The sequence below is a fragment of the Cottoperca gobio genome, chromosome 3 (assembly GCF_900634415.1).
Source record: "Cottoperca gobio chromosome 3, fCotGob3.1, whole genome shotgun sequence".
NCBI lineage: Eukaryota > Metazoa > Chordata > Actinopteri > Perciformes > Bovichtidae > Cottoperca > Cottoperca gobio.
The window spans coordinates 6,255,739-6,275,193 of NC_041357.1; the positions used below are offsets into that span (position 1 = coordinate 6,255,739).

At 44.9% G+C, this 19,455-nt stretch overlaps 1 protein-coding gene across 5 annotated transcripts in view; it reads left to right on the forward strand.

Moving 5' to 3' along the window:
- cep89 (centrosomal protein 89) overlaps positions 1-19,455 on the forward strand; it is a 66,357-nt gene continuing 46,902 nt past the window's right edge. For all 5 annotated transcript variants that reach the window (XM_029428461.1, XM_029428462.1, XM_029428463.1 and 2 more), the window contains exons 1-13: positions 1-266; positions 842-948; positions 1,540-1,686; positions 2,086-2,278; positions 4,092-4,143; positions 4,864-4,971; positions 5,334-5,573; positions 10,321-10,463; positions 13,010-13,060; positions 14,694-14,777; positions 15,820-15,923; positions 17,798-17,913; positions 19,225-19,405. In XM_029428461.1, the coding sequence (XP_029284321.1) occupies positions 225-266; positions 842-948; positions 1,540-1,686; positions 2,086-2,278; positions 4,092-4,143; positions 4,864-4,971; positions 5,334-5,573; positions 10,321-10,463; positions 13,010-13,060; positions 14,694-14,777; positions 15,820-15,923; positions 17,798-17,913; positions 19,225-19,405 (1,568 nt within the window). In that variant the 5' untranslated portion in view covers positions 1-224. The remainder of the gene's footprint in view (positions 267-841; positions 949-1,539; positions 1,687-2,085; positions 2,279-4,091; positions 4,144-4,863; positions 4,972-5,333; positions 5,574-10,320; positions 10,464-13,009; positions 13,061-14,693; positions 14,778-15,819; positions 15,924-17,797; positions 17,914-19,224; positions 19,406-19,455) is intronic.

The window sequence follows — 19,455 nt, forward strand, 5'->3', positions numbered from 1 at the left end:
TCCAGGCAGCCTGTTGAATACAGTTAACCTAGCGTGCGCATTTTTCTTTCTCTTTTAGGGTAAAAGCGTAACGTTACAGATAATTTCAAATACGTGTCAATGTCAAGTAAACCTTTCTAATGCTATTTGAACGAAATAATGCTCGGCAAACGAGCCAAGCCGCTCGCCTGAACTGAAACAATACCTTTAGCCCGTGAAGCAGGAGTCAAAAACCTTTTTCCACTATGTTAAAATTCAGCTTCAGGAGGGAGAAGGACAAGGAGTTTGTAAGTTCCTAGTCTTTTATAAAACTAATTTACCTCGTCCTATTTCTAGCTAGCTAAACGTCTATCTTAAATGCTTTTTATTAATTTGATAATTTAGCTAACACTAACATAGTGTTAGATAACTTTACGGCTATTTAACGTTAGCAAAAGTTATAGGTTTCAGAAATGTTTAAGCTAACACCAGTTTTGCATCTTGTGTGGTAACTTTATTCATTTTGTTGACAGAGATAACACCGAGGGATTTATTGTTCACTATGTTACTGCTCTGCTGTTAGAGAGGCAGTTGAAGTATAACTGACGACTGAATACTGTACATGTTGTGACCAACATACAGCAACAGTCGTGTTTCTAGGAGGAAATGTCCACTGATGTAACTTCAATGTTTAGTGTCTTAAGTGGTCATGTTGTGATTATGTAATAATCCTCTCTCCCCTTCCACCTATATAGCCTCTTTGCTTTTCCTCAGTGTGGCTGTGAAACTTTTCTCAACCATTGTCATAAGACCCACATTGTGAGTGTTAATGTCTATGTGATGCTAAACTTCTCCCTAACCTTCCTCTGTGCGTGTTGTGTAGAAGCATATAGCTCATGGTTTGATCCCTGCCGCCTCCATTGCTCCCAAGCCTGCTGTGCCTCGCACCCCGCCCCCTCGCAGCCCAAACCCCTCACCTGAGAGACCCAGGTACCCAACACGTCTCCATCACCTCTAACCTCCAACATCCTTACATGTAGTTGTGTTTCCTCTGACATAATGTCCTTGTAAAACCACTATTTTAATATAATATTTGGCCTATTTGTTGATTTCAGTGGGAATTGAGCTCGTTATTCACATTTGGTTAAATTCACATCATCATTTGCAGTAGTGAAAGGTTCTTGCAGTGTTTGTGCACAACCACTGAATGAATTCAGAGAAAACACAGCTTCTCCTTTCTGTCTTTATCTCCCACAATGCAGTGTCTTTCAGGGGGTCTTTTGGGGAAATTAATGGGCAATATTCTAATAAAAGTTGAGTAGCATCTTGTTTCTAGATTGTAACAGATTGTTGAATCATTTACTCAAGTTGATGCCTCTATGTTTTCTCAAAAATGTACTCATGTGTCACGAAAAATTCAAATATCTGTTGGAGAAACGGTAGAAGTTGTTTTCTAACAATGTATCGCATCAATATCAACATTAGAAATGATAAACTATGACATGACATTTTGAGGCGATAAGCAGCATTTCTCTATTAAGTATCCGTCTCTTCATATGAATCACGTCTTTCCACTTACAGATCAGCCTTAGCAGCAGCCATCTTGTCTTCTACGCTCACTGGACAAACATGGGCCATCCCCCCTGTCCGGCCGAGATCTTTCTCTGAGAGTGGCCTTTCAGAGTCTTTCATATCTGAACCAAACATCAGCACAGCACTTTTCAACAGGTAAACTCCCTCTGACAAATACACCAGTTTTATCACAAGCTTTGTGACAAATTATTCTAACCTGATTCTGGACAAAAGCGTCGGCTAAATCAACTGTAATGTAACACAAGAGGAGACTCCAAGTTTCAACCTGACCTGGGGCTGTATTGATCAAGTGTGTCACGGTAAAAAGGGACAAAATAGTACACAATTGGTCCTACTTTAAGGAACAGCAGTAAGAGTATTTTGAGCCCTCTCAAATAGAAAACAGGATTTACAAGAGCAAAAGATGTGTCTTTGAAAAATTAAGTAAGATCTTTTTTTATGCAAACATTTTATTTTAGATTTCTCTCAATATCTTTAAAATATAGGTCTGGCTTTTCTTCTGGTTTCAATAATCTGTTTTGTTACCTTCCTCAGAGACAGATGGTCAGAAGATTTGGCGAGCCGACCACGCCTGTCCTCCCCTGACCATTCAGAGGAGGAGTTGGAAGACAAGGAAGAGGAGGTGGAGAGTGAAGAGGACAGGGAAGAACATGTTTACCAAACTCTTGACAGAGGGAATAATTGTTCAATCACAGAACCAGTCTATTCCCGGCCACTAAAACATAAGGTGAGCTTCTACAGAAAGCTGTGTAAGAACATTTTTGCGAGTGTTGCTCGTTCTAAAGCTGGAGTCGCTTAGTGGCCAGCAGAGCACTAGAACCAATAGACCCGTTTTATGTCTGGCATAGCAGGAACAGCACAGGTGTAATTAATAGCCTTAATAAGGACATTAACTGGAATGACCTGCTGAGACATTGTTAATCAGTTCCACCTGTGCCTTTGTTGCTATGCCGAGTCAGAATATCTGCTTATGAATGTTTGTGTTGAGGGAGGATAACTTTTCTTTGAGTATTGCGATACCAGTCTGATCCACTGGGAGGCCCAGTTGTACACAGAATATAGGTAATGTAATCTATTGAGTCTTTTTGAGTCCTTTTGATTGAAGTCATTTTTAAGGACTGAGCTTGCAGTGTTCAGATGATGATTCAGTGTTCCTGAATCACTGCTTATTTCTCCGTAAAGCTGTTTTTTTATGTGCCATTGCAGGTTTTCTATATTTGGCATGTATTTCCTTTCTTTGCTGAGACTTTAGCCTTTGTCACATAACATAGGTTTGCAGTGTTTGCCTCAAACTGACTTTGTAATTGTGATTTAGGATAGTCACTGAGAAGGCTAATAGTACTACTTGTTTTCGCAACAACATGCCGGCAATGTCTTTCTCTCTCTCCCAGGAATGCCTTTTTTTTTTTACCCCACCCAGTTAATTCTATTCCATGGTCTGTATCTGTAATGTCTACCTGTGAGATTTCTTCCCAATATCCCAAAGGTTATATCTCAAGAGTCTGCTCTCACAGACTTAAAAAACAAAAAACTTAGTTTATTGCTTTTTTAAGCAATATGTTGTGTCCCACCTGTGTTGCTATCGGGCTCCTGGGATATACTCATTGGGATATTGTTATCTTTTATTCATGTCATTATCCTGTATACTGCTACGTTGGGTGGCTAACCTATAACGGTCCCAATGGGCTCTGTTTCCCCCTGTCAGTTGTTTTTTCAGGCTAACAGGTCTAGCAGCCTGCTGCTTAATTCATCAGTTAACGTTAGCTGAAAATATTTTAGCAACACAGAAAACATGATGTTTCCATTCCCTGTACCATAAGGTGAGCACCCAGTATAGCACCCTGTGTTGCTATACACATGTAATCCATAAGAAGCATCAGGCCTTCTTTGTCATTCAGGGTGAGGATGTGATTTTAATGCACTAAACAGTACTTGTTTACGAAGTTGCCAGTTTATTAGGTATACCTTGCTAAAACTAACAGCTGTTTTTTAATTATTTGAACCATCCCATTTATATTAACGAGGGCGGGCTAAATAACAGGAACACCTCTCCATCTAATGCAATACAGTTCAACAGCACCACAAACTGCAGCCTCGGAAATGACCACGAATCAACACCTCTCTAAATAACCTTCTTGAAGGTACAATGTATTGCACAACTGTTGTATTAAACTGCATTAGATTTAGTCATAAACTGCAAATTCAGTGTATATGAATATAGTTTATTTTCTAATCATAGGTTTTGTCTCAAACTATTATTCTTCTGTCTGCCACATTCATGAGTTTCATTCTTTCTTTGCTTCTTTCTTGCTCTTCTGTTTCAACTCTTCCCTCCACCGAACACTGTGACTCATTCACACTTTGTCTTGCAACAATAAACGCACTGACAAGATCTTTTTCCCAACATTTTGACAATAGCCATGAACGCAGCAGTCTCTGAAATAGCATCGCACAAAAGGGATGGAGGCAGAGGGGCTTTGGAAATCTCTATCTGTCTGACTGACTGCCTGTCTGTTGGTTTCTCCCTGTCTGTCTTTCAGAACAGTACACCCCAGTTTTTTCAGATGTCTGGCAGAAGAGGGCCTTCTCCAGGTACAAGTGTATGAAAACAGTAGTAACACACTCATAAGCTGTCAGTAGTGGCAAAATAGCCCCACCTACAAATAGAACAAAATGCTGAGTATAGTGTAATTAGGTAATCCATCGTAAACTTACATTATATTGCGGTTTATTTAATAGTTAGCCTACATATTGTACAGCCCAATAAAACAGCCAAATATCTCTCTTTATAATAATAATTATATATAACTCTCAGTAATAACAACACCTCCATTAAACCTGTCTATTTAAAAGGTAATATAAATCGAGACATGCAAGTGAATTTTAGAAACTTCTCCCATACAAAGAAAAAGGACAGAATGGTAGATATGACTCCTCCTCAGCCTTTAGCGAGAGACGAAGTTACAGCTTTTATTCAAGCAAAATGTAGTTTCACAACAGACATAATGTAGCCTTACATCATAAACGAAAAGCCTCATTATAATTTGTATCACCATAGCTGCCCTCAGGCTGACGGTGCTAATTCAAATGTTTTATGTGTCCCTAAATGCTCATACCTTAATCACTAAATGTGGTGTGTGTGGTCTAAAACTGTGAATGCTCCATACAGACTGGCTGTTTTCTAAAGCAACACATTAACTCACTTTTACACAACAATATGCAGTTCATGGTAAATAAAGCACACGGGACCCAGTACTGCTTCTGCAATTGTATTCATTCAATAATAATGACATTATTTTTCTTATCTCTCAGATTTCTCTGAGGAAAGCAGTTTCCAGCCTCCTGAAGCCAGCGGGGATTCTTCCAAGAAGAAAGCCTGTGTCAGGAGGAGCCTTGGAAGTCGGAAAGAAGATGTGCCGGGTAGGTGTAAGTCCTAAAGTAGCCTGCTGTGTGTCCGTCTGCTTGTTATTTTGACTTGTTTTTTCTTTGATAAATAAATAGATAGCCAGCTTTTGAGTTATAGCACATCAGTAAAAAACACAGCTCAGATCAGACAAGATACACGTATTTCTCTTTCTGTGTCATTACATGACAGAACACTGAGATCAAAGTAGTAAATGTATGAGAGGAAAACTCAACCATTTTCTGAGATATTTGCATATTCCCATTAGTATTGTGTATTGAGACTACATTGTTTAGGAATACAGTACATTTTCACATTTTATTCAACTTAAAATATGTTTATGTACTGCCATTACAAGTATTTACCTTTCCTTTTACAGCTGCGCTACCCATCCTAACCACTGCCCATTCCAGCCAAGCTAAAAACCCAAAACACCCGACCCGGCTGTCTCCAGAGCCCAGCAAGTCATGCGATGAGGTGCACAGGGAGGTAGCGTGGGCCTTGCCAGAGAAAAACACAAGGATGGTAGATGAACAAAAGATTCTGGAGGAGAGGCTGCAACGGCTGGAGCAAGAGATCAATAACGGCCAAGCCGCATCAAACGCCAGGTTATCAGCAGGTAGTGTGGAGCCACTGGAGCTGTACGGAGGGACGGGAAGAAGAGAATCAATATAATGAAATAAGGAGGGGGAAAGGGATGAAGGGAGAGGGAAGGAAGCAGTGAGTCACTACAGATAGATGCATTTGCAGGGGGCAAATAAATATGGCTCTGATCCTTGAGCTCCACAGCACCTCCTCGACATGATGAGAAGAAGAGGGGGAGGGAATAATGTAAAAGAACATGAACAGGAAAACATCAAATAGAAAAAGAAATTGTCAGTTTAAATGGGTAGCAGGTTGATTTGGTGGTTGGAGACTCTGACTTCCTGGTGGGCAGAAAGAAGCAGCATGGAAAAGTACTAGTGCCATTCTCTGCAAGTGAATCATTAATTACATTCTCTTTATTATACCCAAAATTCTGTTGACGTTCAGGTTCAGCCGGCAGACCACATAGACAGTCAGAGCCATGTTGGAGAAAGACCAAAGCATCCTGCCATACACTGTAGTCGTGTCTCGTTTAGATTTCACCAGCCCTCTCTTCCTCCTGAAACTATCCATCCATCCATCCATCCATCGTCTACCGCTTATCCGGGATTGGGTCGCGGGGGCAGCAGCTCCAGTAAGGAACCCCAATCTTCCCTTCTCCGGGCCACATCCTCCAGCTCCGACTGGGGGATCCTGAGGCGTTCCCAGGCCAGAGAGGAGATATAATCTCTCCACCGAGTCCTGGGTCTTCCCCGGGGTCTCCTCCCAGCTGGACGTGCCTGGAACACCTCCCTAGGGAGGCGCCCAGGTGGCATCCTTACTAGATGCCCGAACCACCTCAACTGGCTCCTTTCAACGTAAAGGAGCAGCGGCTCTACTCCGAGTCTCTCACGGATGGCTGAGCTTCTCACCCTATCTCTAAGGGAGACGCCAGCCACCCGTCTGAGAAAACCCATTTCGGCCGCTTGTACCCGTGATCTCGTTCTTTCGGTCATGACCCAGCCTTCATGACCATAGGTGAGGGTAGGAACGAAGATCGACCGGTAGATTGAGAGCTTTGCCTTCTGGCTCAGCTCTCTTTTCGTCACAACGGTGCGGTAAAGTGACTGTAATACCGCCCCCGCTGCTCCGATTCTCCGGCCAATCTCTCGCTCCATTGTCCCCTCGCTCGCAAACAAGGCCCCAAGGTACTTGAACTCCTTCACTTGGGGTAAAGGCTCATTCCCTACCCGGAGTAGGCAATCCACCGGTTTCCTGCTGAGAGCCATGGCCTCAGATTTGGAGGTGCTGATCCTCATCCCAACCGCTTCACACTCGGCTGCGAACCGATCCAGTGACTGTTGAAGGTCACAGACCGATGATGCCATAAGGACCACATCATCTGCAAAGAGCAGCGATGAGATCCTCAGGTCACCGAACTGCAACCCCTCTCCTCCACGACTACGCCTCGATATCCTATCCATGAAAATCACGAACAGGATTGGTGATAAAGCGCAGCCCTGGCGGAGGCCAACATTCACTGGAAACGAGTCCGACTTACTGCCGAGTATCCGGACACAACTCTCGCTTTGGGCGTACAGGGATTGGATGGCCCTCAAAAGTGACCCCCTCACCCCATACTCCCGCAGCACCTCCCACAGTATCACCCGGGGGACCCGGTCATACGCCTTCTCCAGATCCACAAAACACATGTAGACCGGATGGGCGTACTCCCAGGCCCCCTCCAGGATCCTTGCGAGAGTGAAGAGTTGGTCCGTTGTTCCACGACCAGGACGGAATCCGCATTGTTCCTCTTCAATCAGAGGTTCGACTACCGGCCGAACCCTCCTTTCCAGTACCTTGGAGTAGACTTTACCAGGGAGGCTGAGAAGTGTGATACCCCTGTAGTTGGCACACACTCTCTGGTCCCCCTTTTTAAATAGGGGAACCACCACCCCGGTCTGCCAACCCCTAGGCACTGTCCCAGATTTCCACGCAATGTTGACGAGGCGTGTCAACCAAGACAGCCCCTCAACACCCAAAGCCTTCAGCATTTCTGGACGGATCTCATCAACCCCTGCGGCTTTGCCACTGTGGAGTTGTTTGACTACCTCAGTGACTTCCATCAGGGAAATTGACGATGATCCCCCATCAGCTTCCAGCTCTGCCTCAACCATAGAGGGCGTGTTAGTCGGATTCAGGAGTTCCTCAAAGTGCTCCTTCCACCGGCCGATAACCTTCTCAGTTGAAGTCAGCAGGGTCCCACCCTTGCTGTACACAGCTTGGATGGTTCCTCGCTTCCCCCTCCTGAGGTGCCGGATGGTTTTCCAGAAGCACCTTGGTGCCGACCGAAAGTCCTTCTCCATAGCTTCTCCGAACTTCTCCCACACCCGCTGCTTTGCCTCTGACACGGCAGAAGCTGCCGCCCTTCTAGTCCTTCGATACCCTGCAACTGTTTCCGGAGTCCTCCCGGATAACATAACCCGGAAGGACTCCTTCTTCAGTCGGACGGCTTCCCTGACCACCGGGGTCCACCACGGTGTTCGAGGGTTACCGCCCCTTGAGGCACCTAAGACCTTGAGACCACAGCTCATCACCGCAGCTTCAGCAATAGAGGTTTTGAACATCGCCCACTCGGGTTCAATGCCCCCAACCTCCACAGGGATGGCTGAAAAGCGCCGCCTGAGGTGTGAGTTAAAGATCCCCAGGACAGGGGCTTCCTCCAGACGTTCCCAGTTCACCCGCACTACCCGTTTGGGTTTACCAGGTCTGTCCAGAGTCTTCCCCCACCCCTTGATCCAACTCACCACCAGATGGTGATCAGTCGACAGCTCCGCCCCTCTCTTCACCCGAGTGTCCAAAACATGCGGCCTCAGGTCAGATGATACGAAATCGATCATTGACCTTTGGCCTAGGGTGCTCTGGTACCACGTGCACTTATGAGCATCCTTATGTTCGAACATGGTGTTTGTTATGGCCATTCCATGGCTAGCACAGAAGTCCAATATCAAACGACCGTTCGGGTTTAGATCAGGGAGGCCCTTCCTCCCAATCACGCCTCTCCAGGTGTCTCCATCGTTTCCCACGTGTGCGTTGAAGTCTCCCAGCAAGACTACGGAGTCCCCTACTGGAGCCCCCTGCAGGGCTCCATTCAGGGTCTCCAAGAAGGCCGAATACTCAGAACTGCGGTTTGGGGCATAGGCACAAACAACAGTCAGAGTTTTCCCCCCCATAACCCGAAGGCGTAGGGAGGCGACCCTCTCGTCCACCGGGATAAACTCCAACATAGCGGTGCTCAGCCGGGGGCTAGTGAGTATCCCCACCCCGGCCCGACGCCTCACACCTTGGGCAACTCCGGAGAAGAATAGAGTCCAACCCCTATCCAGGAGTACGGTTCCAGAGCCAAGACTGTGCGTGGAGGTAAGCCCCACCAGATCCAACTGGTAGCGCTCCACCTCCCGCACTAGTTCCGGCTCCTTCCCCCACAGAGAGGTGACGTTCCACGTCCCCAGAGCCAGCCTCTGCTGCCCGGGTCTGGTCCGTCGAGGTCCCTGACCATCACTGCCACCCATGTGACAGCGCACCCGACCCCAGCGGTTTTTCCCATGAGTGGTGGGCCCACAGGATGGATGGATGGGAGGCACCACGTAGCTTCTTCGGGCTGTGCCCGACCGGGCTCCGTGGCAAATCCGGCCACCAGGCGCTCGCTGTCGGGCCCTCCCTCTGGGCCTGGCTCCAGACGGGGGCCCCGGGCTTCCTCCGGGCAGGGTCTCTCCTTTCCTTTTCCTTTCTTTCATGAAGTCGTTTTTGAACCATTCTTAGTCTGGCCCCTCACATGAGACCAATTTGCCTTGGGAGACCCTACCAGGAGCACTAGGCTCCAGACAACACAGCTCTCAGGTTCATAGGGACACACAAACCTCTCCACCACGATAAGGTGATGGTTCCCAAAGCATCCTGCCATACACTGTAGTCGTGTCTCGTTTAGATTTCACCAGCCCTCTCTTCCTCCTGAAACTATAATAATGAATATGGCATTGTACTGTATATGTTAGACCACTAAGCTGTGATTTTGACTTTTCTTACTTGTAATTAATGCCATTCTTTGAGATTTCTGAATTATTATAAAATATTCTATTAAATATCATGGTATTCAGAATAAGAGTAGGGCTGTACCGAATGCTTCGAAGCTTCATTCATAACATAGATATTCAAACTCTAAATCAACATTCGAATGCTGTGCAGCTTTTTATTTTTTCCCTATTGTTTCTGTTTAAAGCCAGTATTTCTGAACTGTGTTAGATAAAAATGAGGCTACAGATTCCAGTGGAGGCTGCATAGGATTGTTTCCAACTAGTGTGATCCAATAACTCCAATATAAGTCCAAAAGTCAAACTTTATTGACAAAAGGTAGATGTAATCATTTCCAAAATTCACAACATGTTTTTATCAAACCAAATATTCTGCTTCTATCTATATTTGGTGGTGTTAATCCTTAAGAAAAACATTTTCACTGCGGTCAAAAAACAGTTTGCTCTGCCACTTGCCACACACAGAGAGGCACACATCTGTATTTATGGGCAATCTAACAGCACCGTAACTTAATGACACAACAATAACAAATGATGATGTCATAAAATATGACGACAGACGTTCAAAAATTCATTCAAAAACCTGAATAGAAGATTTAAATGTAAAAACAATGACATTCGGTACAGCCCTAAATAAGAGCGATATCTCAAAAGTATGTATGTATGTATGTATGTATGTATGATCTATAACCTGATCTTCCGTGTGTACAGGCACTCAGGCAGAGCTACTGAATTTGAGGCAACACGCTCAGGAGCTGGTGGATGAAAATGACGCCCTCAAATTGACAGTTCACCGCCTGAACGTTGAGCTGAGCCGTTACCAAACCCACTTCAGACCATTGTCCAAACAGGAGGTATAACCCGCTACAAGATAACACTTCTTACCTCAGCTCAATCAAATTCACAGTTTATGAATGAGACCTCCTGTAACCTGATTGTAGCCCCATTAAATGGTTATAGGCTCGTGCCTTGCTCAAGAGAATGTTGGTCGAAGGCTAATGTTGGCAGCCTTAAAAAGCTAACCTGTACAAGGAGTTCAACCAGGACCCTTTCTTAATCACTCAGTCTGTGTCACTCCAGCTCATGTTGCCAAAATTAAATGGAAACAAGTGTATGTGTTATAGTGTACTCCTCTGCTCTCTACAACGGACAATTTTTAGTCCGTATTATTACCTCCGCCAGGAATCCGTCGTGTGTGTGTGAGTGTGTGTGTGTGTGTGTTTGTCCACAGCCTCATATTTGGTGTGCTTATTTGCTCACTGCTCACTACTCACTGCTCTTACCCGTCAGAGGCCACTGCTTCAGTTTGGAATGTTTGGCTAACAGCGAACCAAACCAAACCAACTAAACACACAGCTGAGTATATCACCAGTTGTTTACTTCGGACGATTATTGTCTATTCGTTTTTCTAACTAGTTAAGTGGTCTGCCTCCGATGGATTCTAGCCGCTCAGCCTGTCCTCAGCGGAAAGAGAGAGGTAGCGGGATAAGTTGTAGAGCTGGCATATTTAACTCGTGCATTCAGGGTTTATTTTGACCAAACCAGAGTTGGTGATTGTTGGAACAGTTTAAGGTCTAATCAAGACTAATCATCCATCCATCCATCCATCGTCTACCGCTTATCCGGGGTCGGGTCACGGGGGCAGCAGCTCCAGTAAGGATCCCCAAAATTCCCTTCTCCGGGCCACATCCGCCAGCTCCAACTGGGGGATCCCGAGGCGTTCCCAGGCCAGTGAGGAGATATAATCTCTCCACCGAGTCCTGGGTCTTCCCCGGGGTCTCTTCCCAGCTGGACGTGCCTGGAACACCTCCCTAGGGAGGCGGCCAGGTGGCATCCTTACTAGATGCCCGAACCACCTCAACTGGCTCCTTTCTACGCAAAGGAGCAGCGGCTCTACTCCGAGTCTCTCACGGATGGCTGAGCTTCTCACCCTATCTCTAAGGGAGACGCCAGCCACCCGTCTGAGAAAACCCATTTTGGCCGCTTGTACCCGTGATCTCGTTCTTGACCCAGCCTTCATGACCATAGGTGAGGGTAGGAACGAAGATTGCCCGGAAGATCGAGAGCTTTGCCTTCTGGCTCAGCTCTCTTTTCGTCACAACAGTGAGGTTTGTGTTTGTTACTTCGTATTTTTGTACTTTGTTAGCTTCGGCTTTGTTTTCAATAAAGCTCGTTTTTTGTTAAAATCATCGTACAGTGTACTGCATTTGGGTCCTCACCTTCACCTCAGCGTGACAGTACAATCCGACCAAAGAAATGGACCCAGCACTTTTTGAGGACGATGATTTGTTTGATCTTCGGGTGGATTTAAGAGATCTTTCGAGGGAATGGAGATTGGCCGTCTGTGGAAGGGACCAGCAGGTCCTTCTTCGAGAGGCCCGCGCGCGGGCAGGTAGCTAAGAAGCCTTGGTTGAGGAGTCTTCTGCCTGAGGTACTCAGGGATTTCCTCAACCTCGCAGATCGGTCTGCCTTTCTATCAGCTCGGTAGACCTCCGTTCCTGCAGCCGGACCTCCACAGACCTCCGTTCCTGCAGCCGGACCTCCGCAGACCTCCGTTCCCGCAGCCGGACCTCCACAGACCTGTGCGGTCCTACTGAGCGGCTCCGCCCGCATCCTGCCCGGCCTCCCCGTCGGCCTCCTGAGTGACTCCGGCCGCATCCTGCCCGGCCTCCCCGCCGGCCTCCTGGGCGGCTCCTCCCGCATCCTGCCAGGCCTGCTTCGCCGTCCTCCAGCCTGCTTCACCGGCCCAGCCCACTTCGCCGGTCTCCAGATCGGCCTCTTCCCGGCCTCCTGCCCCGCCTCCTGCCCTGCCTCCTGCCCCGCCTCCTGCGGGCCTTGTTTTACACTGCAAAAGAAAGCTGGCCTGTGGTTTTGATCATGGCTACCTCATGCTATGTCTTCACACCAAGAGATCTCCTGCTCTCATCACCACCAGATTGCTTCGGCTGTCGCTTGATGTCTCTGCTAGTCCTCATTACTGGCAGCTGAAGTGTGGCAGGGGAAAGAAGAGATAAAGGAAAAGATTAGGGAGCAGTTTTATAGTATGATATCGTAATACAAGATAGGAATTGGTTTACTTAGCCAGGCTATAATTGAGCTTAGTCTGCTTCCATAGATCAAACAAACATTGTCATTTACTTTTCATTCCCCATTTGTTCTGTGGTTATAAAACTGTAATATTCTTTACTAGAAAAAATGTTGGATTAGCTTCCCTGTGAAATTCCTCAAGCTTCAAAATGTAAAACATTTTCAGACTTCAATCCTCTGGTTATATCAACATATGTTTATATATGTTTACTTTGTGTGAAAGACTAAATGTATAGCTATCATATTAACCATGGCTATGATAGTATGAAGACTAACTTTATTTTCTTTCTCTTTCCTACGCTGTCTCATCCAGGGCTCCAGAATCAGTGGCTTACCAAAGACAGGGTCTCCTCCTCCCTGGCTGGTCAGTATCTTTATATAGCTGTACACTACATTACTTAATATATGGCAACAGTCCAACCCTATGGCTGGTTCATGGTCACATTTACCTGATCAATCTGTTTAACATGGCTGGCTAATCCTTCATTTAATATGGCTTGTAGCGTCCAATAATGTCATAATCATTTCATGAAAATGTAATAAAATCTTCACTTAACTTGATCAATAACGTAGTAAAACCCAATAATGTAATCACTTCACTTGACCAATAATGTAATAAAATGTCCTGATTGATATTGTGATAACATTTAATTGAGCCTTAGTGTCTTGACAGGAGCTAAGCAGTTGCTTTATTCTCCCGTGCTTGCCAAAACAATTAGGCTGTGTGCCCACAGACATTTGACTGTACCATTCTCAATGCTAACTTTTCCTTATCAGACAAAAAACACCACAGTTGTAAAAGCACTCAGAAATTATAATTATAATTATAATTAAGCACTGGTTCTCAAACTTTTTTTGGTCTGGCCCCCCTTTAAAACTAGAAAATCTGTTATTGAATCCTCCCATCATAATCTGTGCAGTTGCAATCGAGTAAAAGTCTAAAAGTTTCTACTTTGAAATGTACTTATGATTTGAAACCCATTTTTGAATGCAGAAATGTCATAAGATCAGGTGAGGCAAAGGAGATGCTTCATTCAATGAGGATGACTGTTGACTGGGATGAAAAAGAACATTCTGTAGAGATTGAATCATTGTGTAACGTTAGCCGTCCTCCGCAGCTTCTGTCATCTTCTGATGGTGTCTGACTAAGATCCACTCTGGTCTAATGGATGATCCTTGAATGGGTATGGGTGGGTTGATTTCCAATTGAATAGGTATTTTCGTTTAAAGCCTCTTTGCCTGATAACAAAGTACCTGTTGTACATTTCCAGTTCTACATGAAGCCTCAAGTTTATATTTCCAAACATGAAATCAGTGTCAAATATTTTCAGTAGGCTGAAATGACACTAACAGTATTATAATGTTAGTATACTTGCACACTTTACATTTCTGAAAAAGCATACTTTTTTAACATGATTACATTAGCAGTCGAAATTATGACATCAGTTTTTTTGGGAAAATGAGCCACCTGAAAGGTATTACATTATCGGTAATAGTGTTATTACAATATCATTTGGGACTTTTGATTATAATAATGGTCAAGTTGTAACGACATTACATTTTCAGGCATTATTACATTATTGGGCACTACACGGCTGAATGATGATTTAAATGGTGCCGATTAAGTTGTTAGGTTGTTCAGCTGATGTGGATTGATCATGTATAATCATACATGCTCAGTCCGGTGACACAAAGCTGTTCTGATCAGTTCTGTTCAGGTTCACTAAAAGTTGCAGAAGGAAGAGTGTGCTTTATCTCTCAAAGGACCAAAGCAGAATGCCATGTTGTTCACTATCTGTCCACAATGACTGCAATTCTGCTGGATGGATGAAGAAAATAAAGCCCATTTGCACCTGGTATAGTCCAGATCTACCCACCACGGTGGCTAGTGGGCTGAAAAGTGATTTTTCTGCCTTGAATGAGCCCTACATGGGAATAGATTCATGGCTTTAATGTTGTAGCTAATTTGGATCATTACTCTTGGTCCTTTTTTGTAGCTTGACATGAAGTATTTATCTCCTCTGCTGCTGGCCTATGAAGACAGGATGAACGAGAAAGATGCACTTCTGCAAACTACTGAGGTAAAGTGTATGTGAGAGACGTGAGTGTGTGTGTTTCTTCTTATTATCCCCTCAAACATCCGTCTTCTGATCGTTCAGGAGAATGTCACGTGTTATCAGAGACACGAGCAGCGAACCGACCGGTAGCACAGGCGTCCCATATACAAAGGCTGAGTCCTTGCCACAGCGGCCACTGGTTCGAGTCCGATCTGTGGCCATTTGCTGTATGTCGTTCCCCTTCTCTCTCTCCCCCTTTCACAATCTGCACTTCACTATCATAAAGGCATGAAAAGCCCAAAAATATAACTTTAAAAAATGTTGTATTTAATATAGAAGCTAACAGGTTGTATTTTGTGATGTTCATAGTTTTTATTTTTAATTATCATCACAAAGTCGTCTCATGTTATTCTGAGCTACAGTGATGGAATACATGTGTAAAAGCATAAACACTGTGAGGAATCCCTTTGGGAATAATAAGACAGTAATGTCACATAACTTTCTAACAGACAAGATATATATCTTGTGCATGGAGAAATAAAAAAATAAACTGGAAAAAAAACAGGAATGCTTTTAGTCCGATTTTAAAACATGCAAACACAAACAACAAACAAATCACCTGTTTTCACAGATGAAGAAAAATTATCCTAAATAGCAAAAACAAAATTCCACCTAGCAAAAAAACCAAACATCTCATTCACAGAATATTTTTTTTTTTTAAAGGAATTTAGAAAGGCAAAAAATAATCGAGGCAAAACCTAATGTTTTACCTGTTCCTGAGCAGGTTAGCAGTGCAGCGTAGGTTACCATGGTGATCTACGCCTGTAAAAAGTGAGCCAGCTTGGTTGTGCTGGAAAACTTGAGTTTAAAGCAAAGGACTGCCGGCTAACCCACTAATCTTACGGGTGCACCCAGCTGTAGTTGTTGTCAAGGATTTGGTGTTGGAATGGGGACCCTTTATCCTGAGGGGTGGTCCTACAGTACTACAGTAGAAGATCGCTTTTATTTATTTATTTATTTTAGCTGTCCTTGAAATCATAAACCTTTATGTGTCTTCTTTCCACAGGAGGAGGTGAAGAGGTTGCGTGTTCATGTAGAGGAGGTGGTAAAAGAAAATGAGAGACTCCATGATGAAATTGCAAAGATCGGAGGGGTCGGCCAGAAGAACTGGTAAGAAGACATATACTGAGTTTGTGTGCGTTGGTTCAGCACTGTCAGCACTTGCTTGGCCGTCAAGATTCATTCCCCTGATGTAGTGAACATTAAATACCACCTTTATTCTCTTCTGTACCGCTGCTTGCCGGTCTCTGGGTCTGTTACTATAAATAAATAAAAGCAGTAAAACCTTTACATCTTTGTGCTCCGATATCTTCCCTGATACCACTCTGTCCTTCATCATCACTCTAGTTTGTAATTTTGCTGACAGCTACAAAGACAGCTAAATCCATGTTGTGAATTTGAAAATGATTACATCTTTTCAATACCTTTTGACTTTACAACGCTCTGGAGTTATTGGAATTGTTTGGATCACACGAGTCAGGCCCTTACTGTCTCCCTCTGTCTCTGTCTCTTCCTCTGTCTCTCTGTCTCTCTGTCTCCCACTGTCTCCCACTGTCTCTCTCTGTCTCTATCTCTTCCTCTGTCTCTCTGTCTCCCACTGTCTCCCACTGTCTCTCTCTGTCTCTATCTCTTCCTCTGTCTCTCTGTCTCTCTGTCTCCCACTGTCTCCCTACTGTCTCTATCTCTTCCTCTGTCTCTCTGTCTCCCACTGTCTCCCACTGTCTCTCTGTCTCTATCTCTTCCTCTGTCTCTCTGTCTCCCACTGTCTCCCACTGTCTCTCTCTGTCTCTATCTCTTCCTCTGTCTCTCTGTCTCTCTGTCTCCCACTGTCTCCCACTGTCTCTCTCTGTCTCTATCTCTTCCTCTGTCTCTCTGTCTCCCACTGTCTCCCACTGTCTCTCTCTGTCTCTATCTCTTCCTCTGTCTCTCTGTCTCCCACTGTCTCCCACTGTCTCTCTCTGTCTCTATCTCTTCCTCTGTCTCTCTGTCTCCCACTGTCTCCCACTGTCTCTCTCTGTCTCTATCTCTTCCTCTGTCTCTCTGTCTCCCACTGTCTCCCACTGTCTCTCTCTGTCTCTATCTCTTCCTCTGTCTCTCTGTCTCCCACTGTCTCCCACTGTCTCTCTCTGTCTCTATCTCTTCCTCTGTCTCCCACTGTCTCCCACTGTCTCTCTCTGTCTCTATCTCTTCCTCTGTCTCTCTGTCTCCCACTGTCTCCCACTGTCTCTCTCTGTCTCTATCTCTTCCTCTGTCTCTCTGTCTCCCTCTGTCTCCCTCTGTCTCTATCTCTTCCTCTGTCTCTCTGTCTCTCTGTCTCCCACTGTCTCCCACTGTCTCCCACTGTCTCTCTCTGTCTCTGTCTCTGTCTCTGTCTCTTCCTCTGTCTCTCTGTCTCCCACTGTCTCCCACTGTCTCCCACTGTCTATCGCTGTCTCTGTCTCTCCCTCTGTCTCTCTGTCTCTCACTGTCTCCCACTGTCTCCCACTGTCTATCGCTGTCTCTGTTTCTCCCTCTGTCTCCCTCTGTCTCTCTCTGTCTCTCTCTGTCTCCCACTGTCTCTCTCTGTCTCTGTCTCTGTCTCTGTCTCTCTCTCTCTCTCTCTCTCTCTCTCTCTCTCTCTCTCGCTCGTCTCTGTCTCTATCTATCTCTCGCTCGTCTCCTTGTATCTATAAATGTCTCCTTGTCTCTCTCTCTCTCTCTCTCTCTCTCTCTCTCTCTCTCTCTCTCGCTCGTCTCTCTCTCTCTCGCTAGTCTCCTTGTATCTATAAATGTCTCCTTGTCTCTCTTTCTCTCTCTCTCTCTCTTTCTCTCTGTCCCTCTCTCTCTTGTCTCTCACTGTCTCTTTCTTTCTGTCTCCCTCTCCCCCTCTCTCTCTCTCTGTCTCTCTGTCTCTCTCTCTTCTCTCTCTCTCTCTCTCTCTCTCTCTCTCTCTCTCTCTCTCTCTCTCTCTCTCTCTCTCTCTCTCTCTCTCTCTCTCTCTCCAGTCATCAGCTACAACAACAGGCCCTTCTGGTTCTGCAGGAGAATCAGGTTCTGATTGATCAGCTCGAGGCTCAGCATGTTAAGGCGAAGGCCAGCCACAGCAGACATCAGTCCGAAGGTACAATGACTAAAACAAAGCGGTACACGTTGGACGGCTGTGTGGGAGGCGCACCTACTGGAAGGTTGCACAATGTGAACACAAAGGCGGATTTTATGTTTATTTTGTTTTTTTGCACCTTCAGTCAGTTTTTCATGTTATAAATACCGTAATTTTCGGACTATAAGCCGCACCTGACTATAAGCCGCAGACGCTAAATTGACTGATGTGTATGTAGCCGGTCTGTAGCTGACACCACGATCGACTCTGCGTTGTGTTGTGTAGAACCAGGAAATAACGATGGAGAACTTCTGCCTGTTCAATCAGCATTTATTGTCTCTGACCGTTGGTGTTTTCCTTAATTTGTCCATAAATTACCGTTGAAACAGAAGAAACACATGGAAGTCATCATCATACGGTAACTCCACAGTCGGGGTTTTTGGACATGCACCCCTCTCTTCAGCGTATCCTTCTTTCCGTCTACCGAAAAAGTGGCGCGAACCCCCAGAAAGTGCCGGTTTCAGGAGTATCAACATAAAAGCATATTTAACAAAATAAGACTCCTCGAAAAATTTTTTCCATAATGAGGGTGTCTCACACACTGCCTCGCTCTCGTAATGTCCGTCTGTCTCTCGTACCACTCGCTACTTTTGCGCGCTCTTTCCCTGCATCCGGTGGACTGTAACCTGTAAAATCCATAGATTTAGGAATTCCCCTAGTGGCCGTTAGCTGTAAAATCCATAGATAAGCCGCACCGTTATATAAGCCGCAGGATCGCAAAATGGGGAAAAAGTCACGGCTTATAGTCCGGAAATTACGGTAGTCATTTCATAACTTAAAATGTGACACAGCAGTATTTGCTTTTTAATGCATTTTAAAAAAAAAGAAAACATCAACTGCGGATTTTGTTACTGAAGTTGAAAAGGAGGCTGTGAAGCACATGATTAGTGTAATCCGATGTGTCCTGCATAACCAAGCAGAATATCGAGTTATGTGTGGAGATATTCTGTAGCAGCCTGATGTAATGTGTGTGAGCGGTGGACAACAGATACTGTAAGAACCTCTCAGTCATTTATTGATCAATCCAGTCTGCTTTTCAGACATTTCTGTATTTATCAAATACATACACAATTATTTCATGTTAATACATGTTTTAAATTGAAATAGCCTTTGAGCATGTGCACCAAGTATGTAGTTTGCTCAGTGGGAGCTGAGTGAATTTCATAGTCAGGAAAATACCAAGCGGCCCTGCATTCGTTTCTCTGTTACTTTCATTTTGACTCTTTATTTTATGCCATTATACTTCTCCATCTCTCTTCCCTCTCTCTGTAGTTTCCAAGGTGTCTAAGCAACTAATATTGTTAGAGGTGGAAAAGCAGCGTTTGCAGGAAGGCCTGCAAGAGAGCAGGAGGGAGGCTCAGAACAATGGGAAAGAATTACAAATTCTGCAGGTCCGCCTGAAGGACGCCATCACCTGGGACGAACACTGCAACATCGCTGGGAAACTCAGACGGTAACGCTACAATGTATTTTTTGATCAAATATTTCTTTGTCTAAATATTT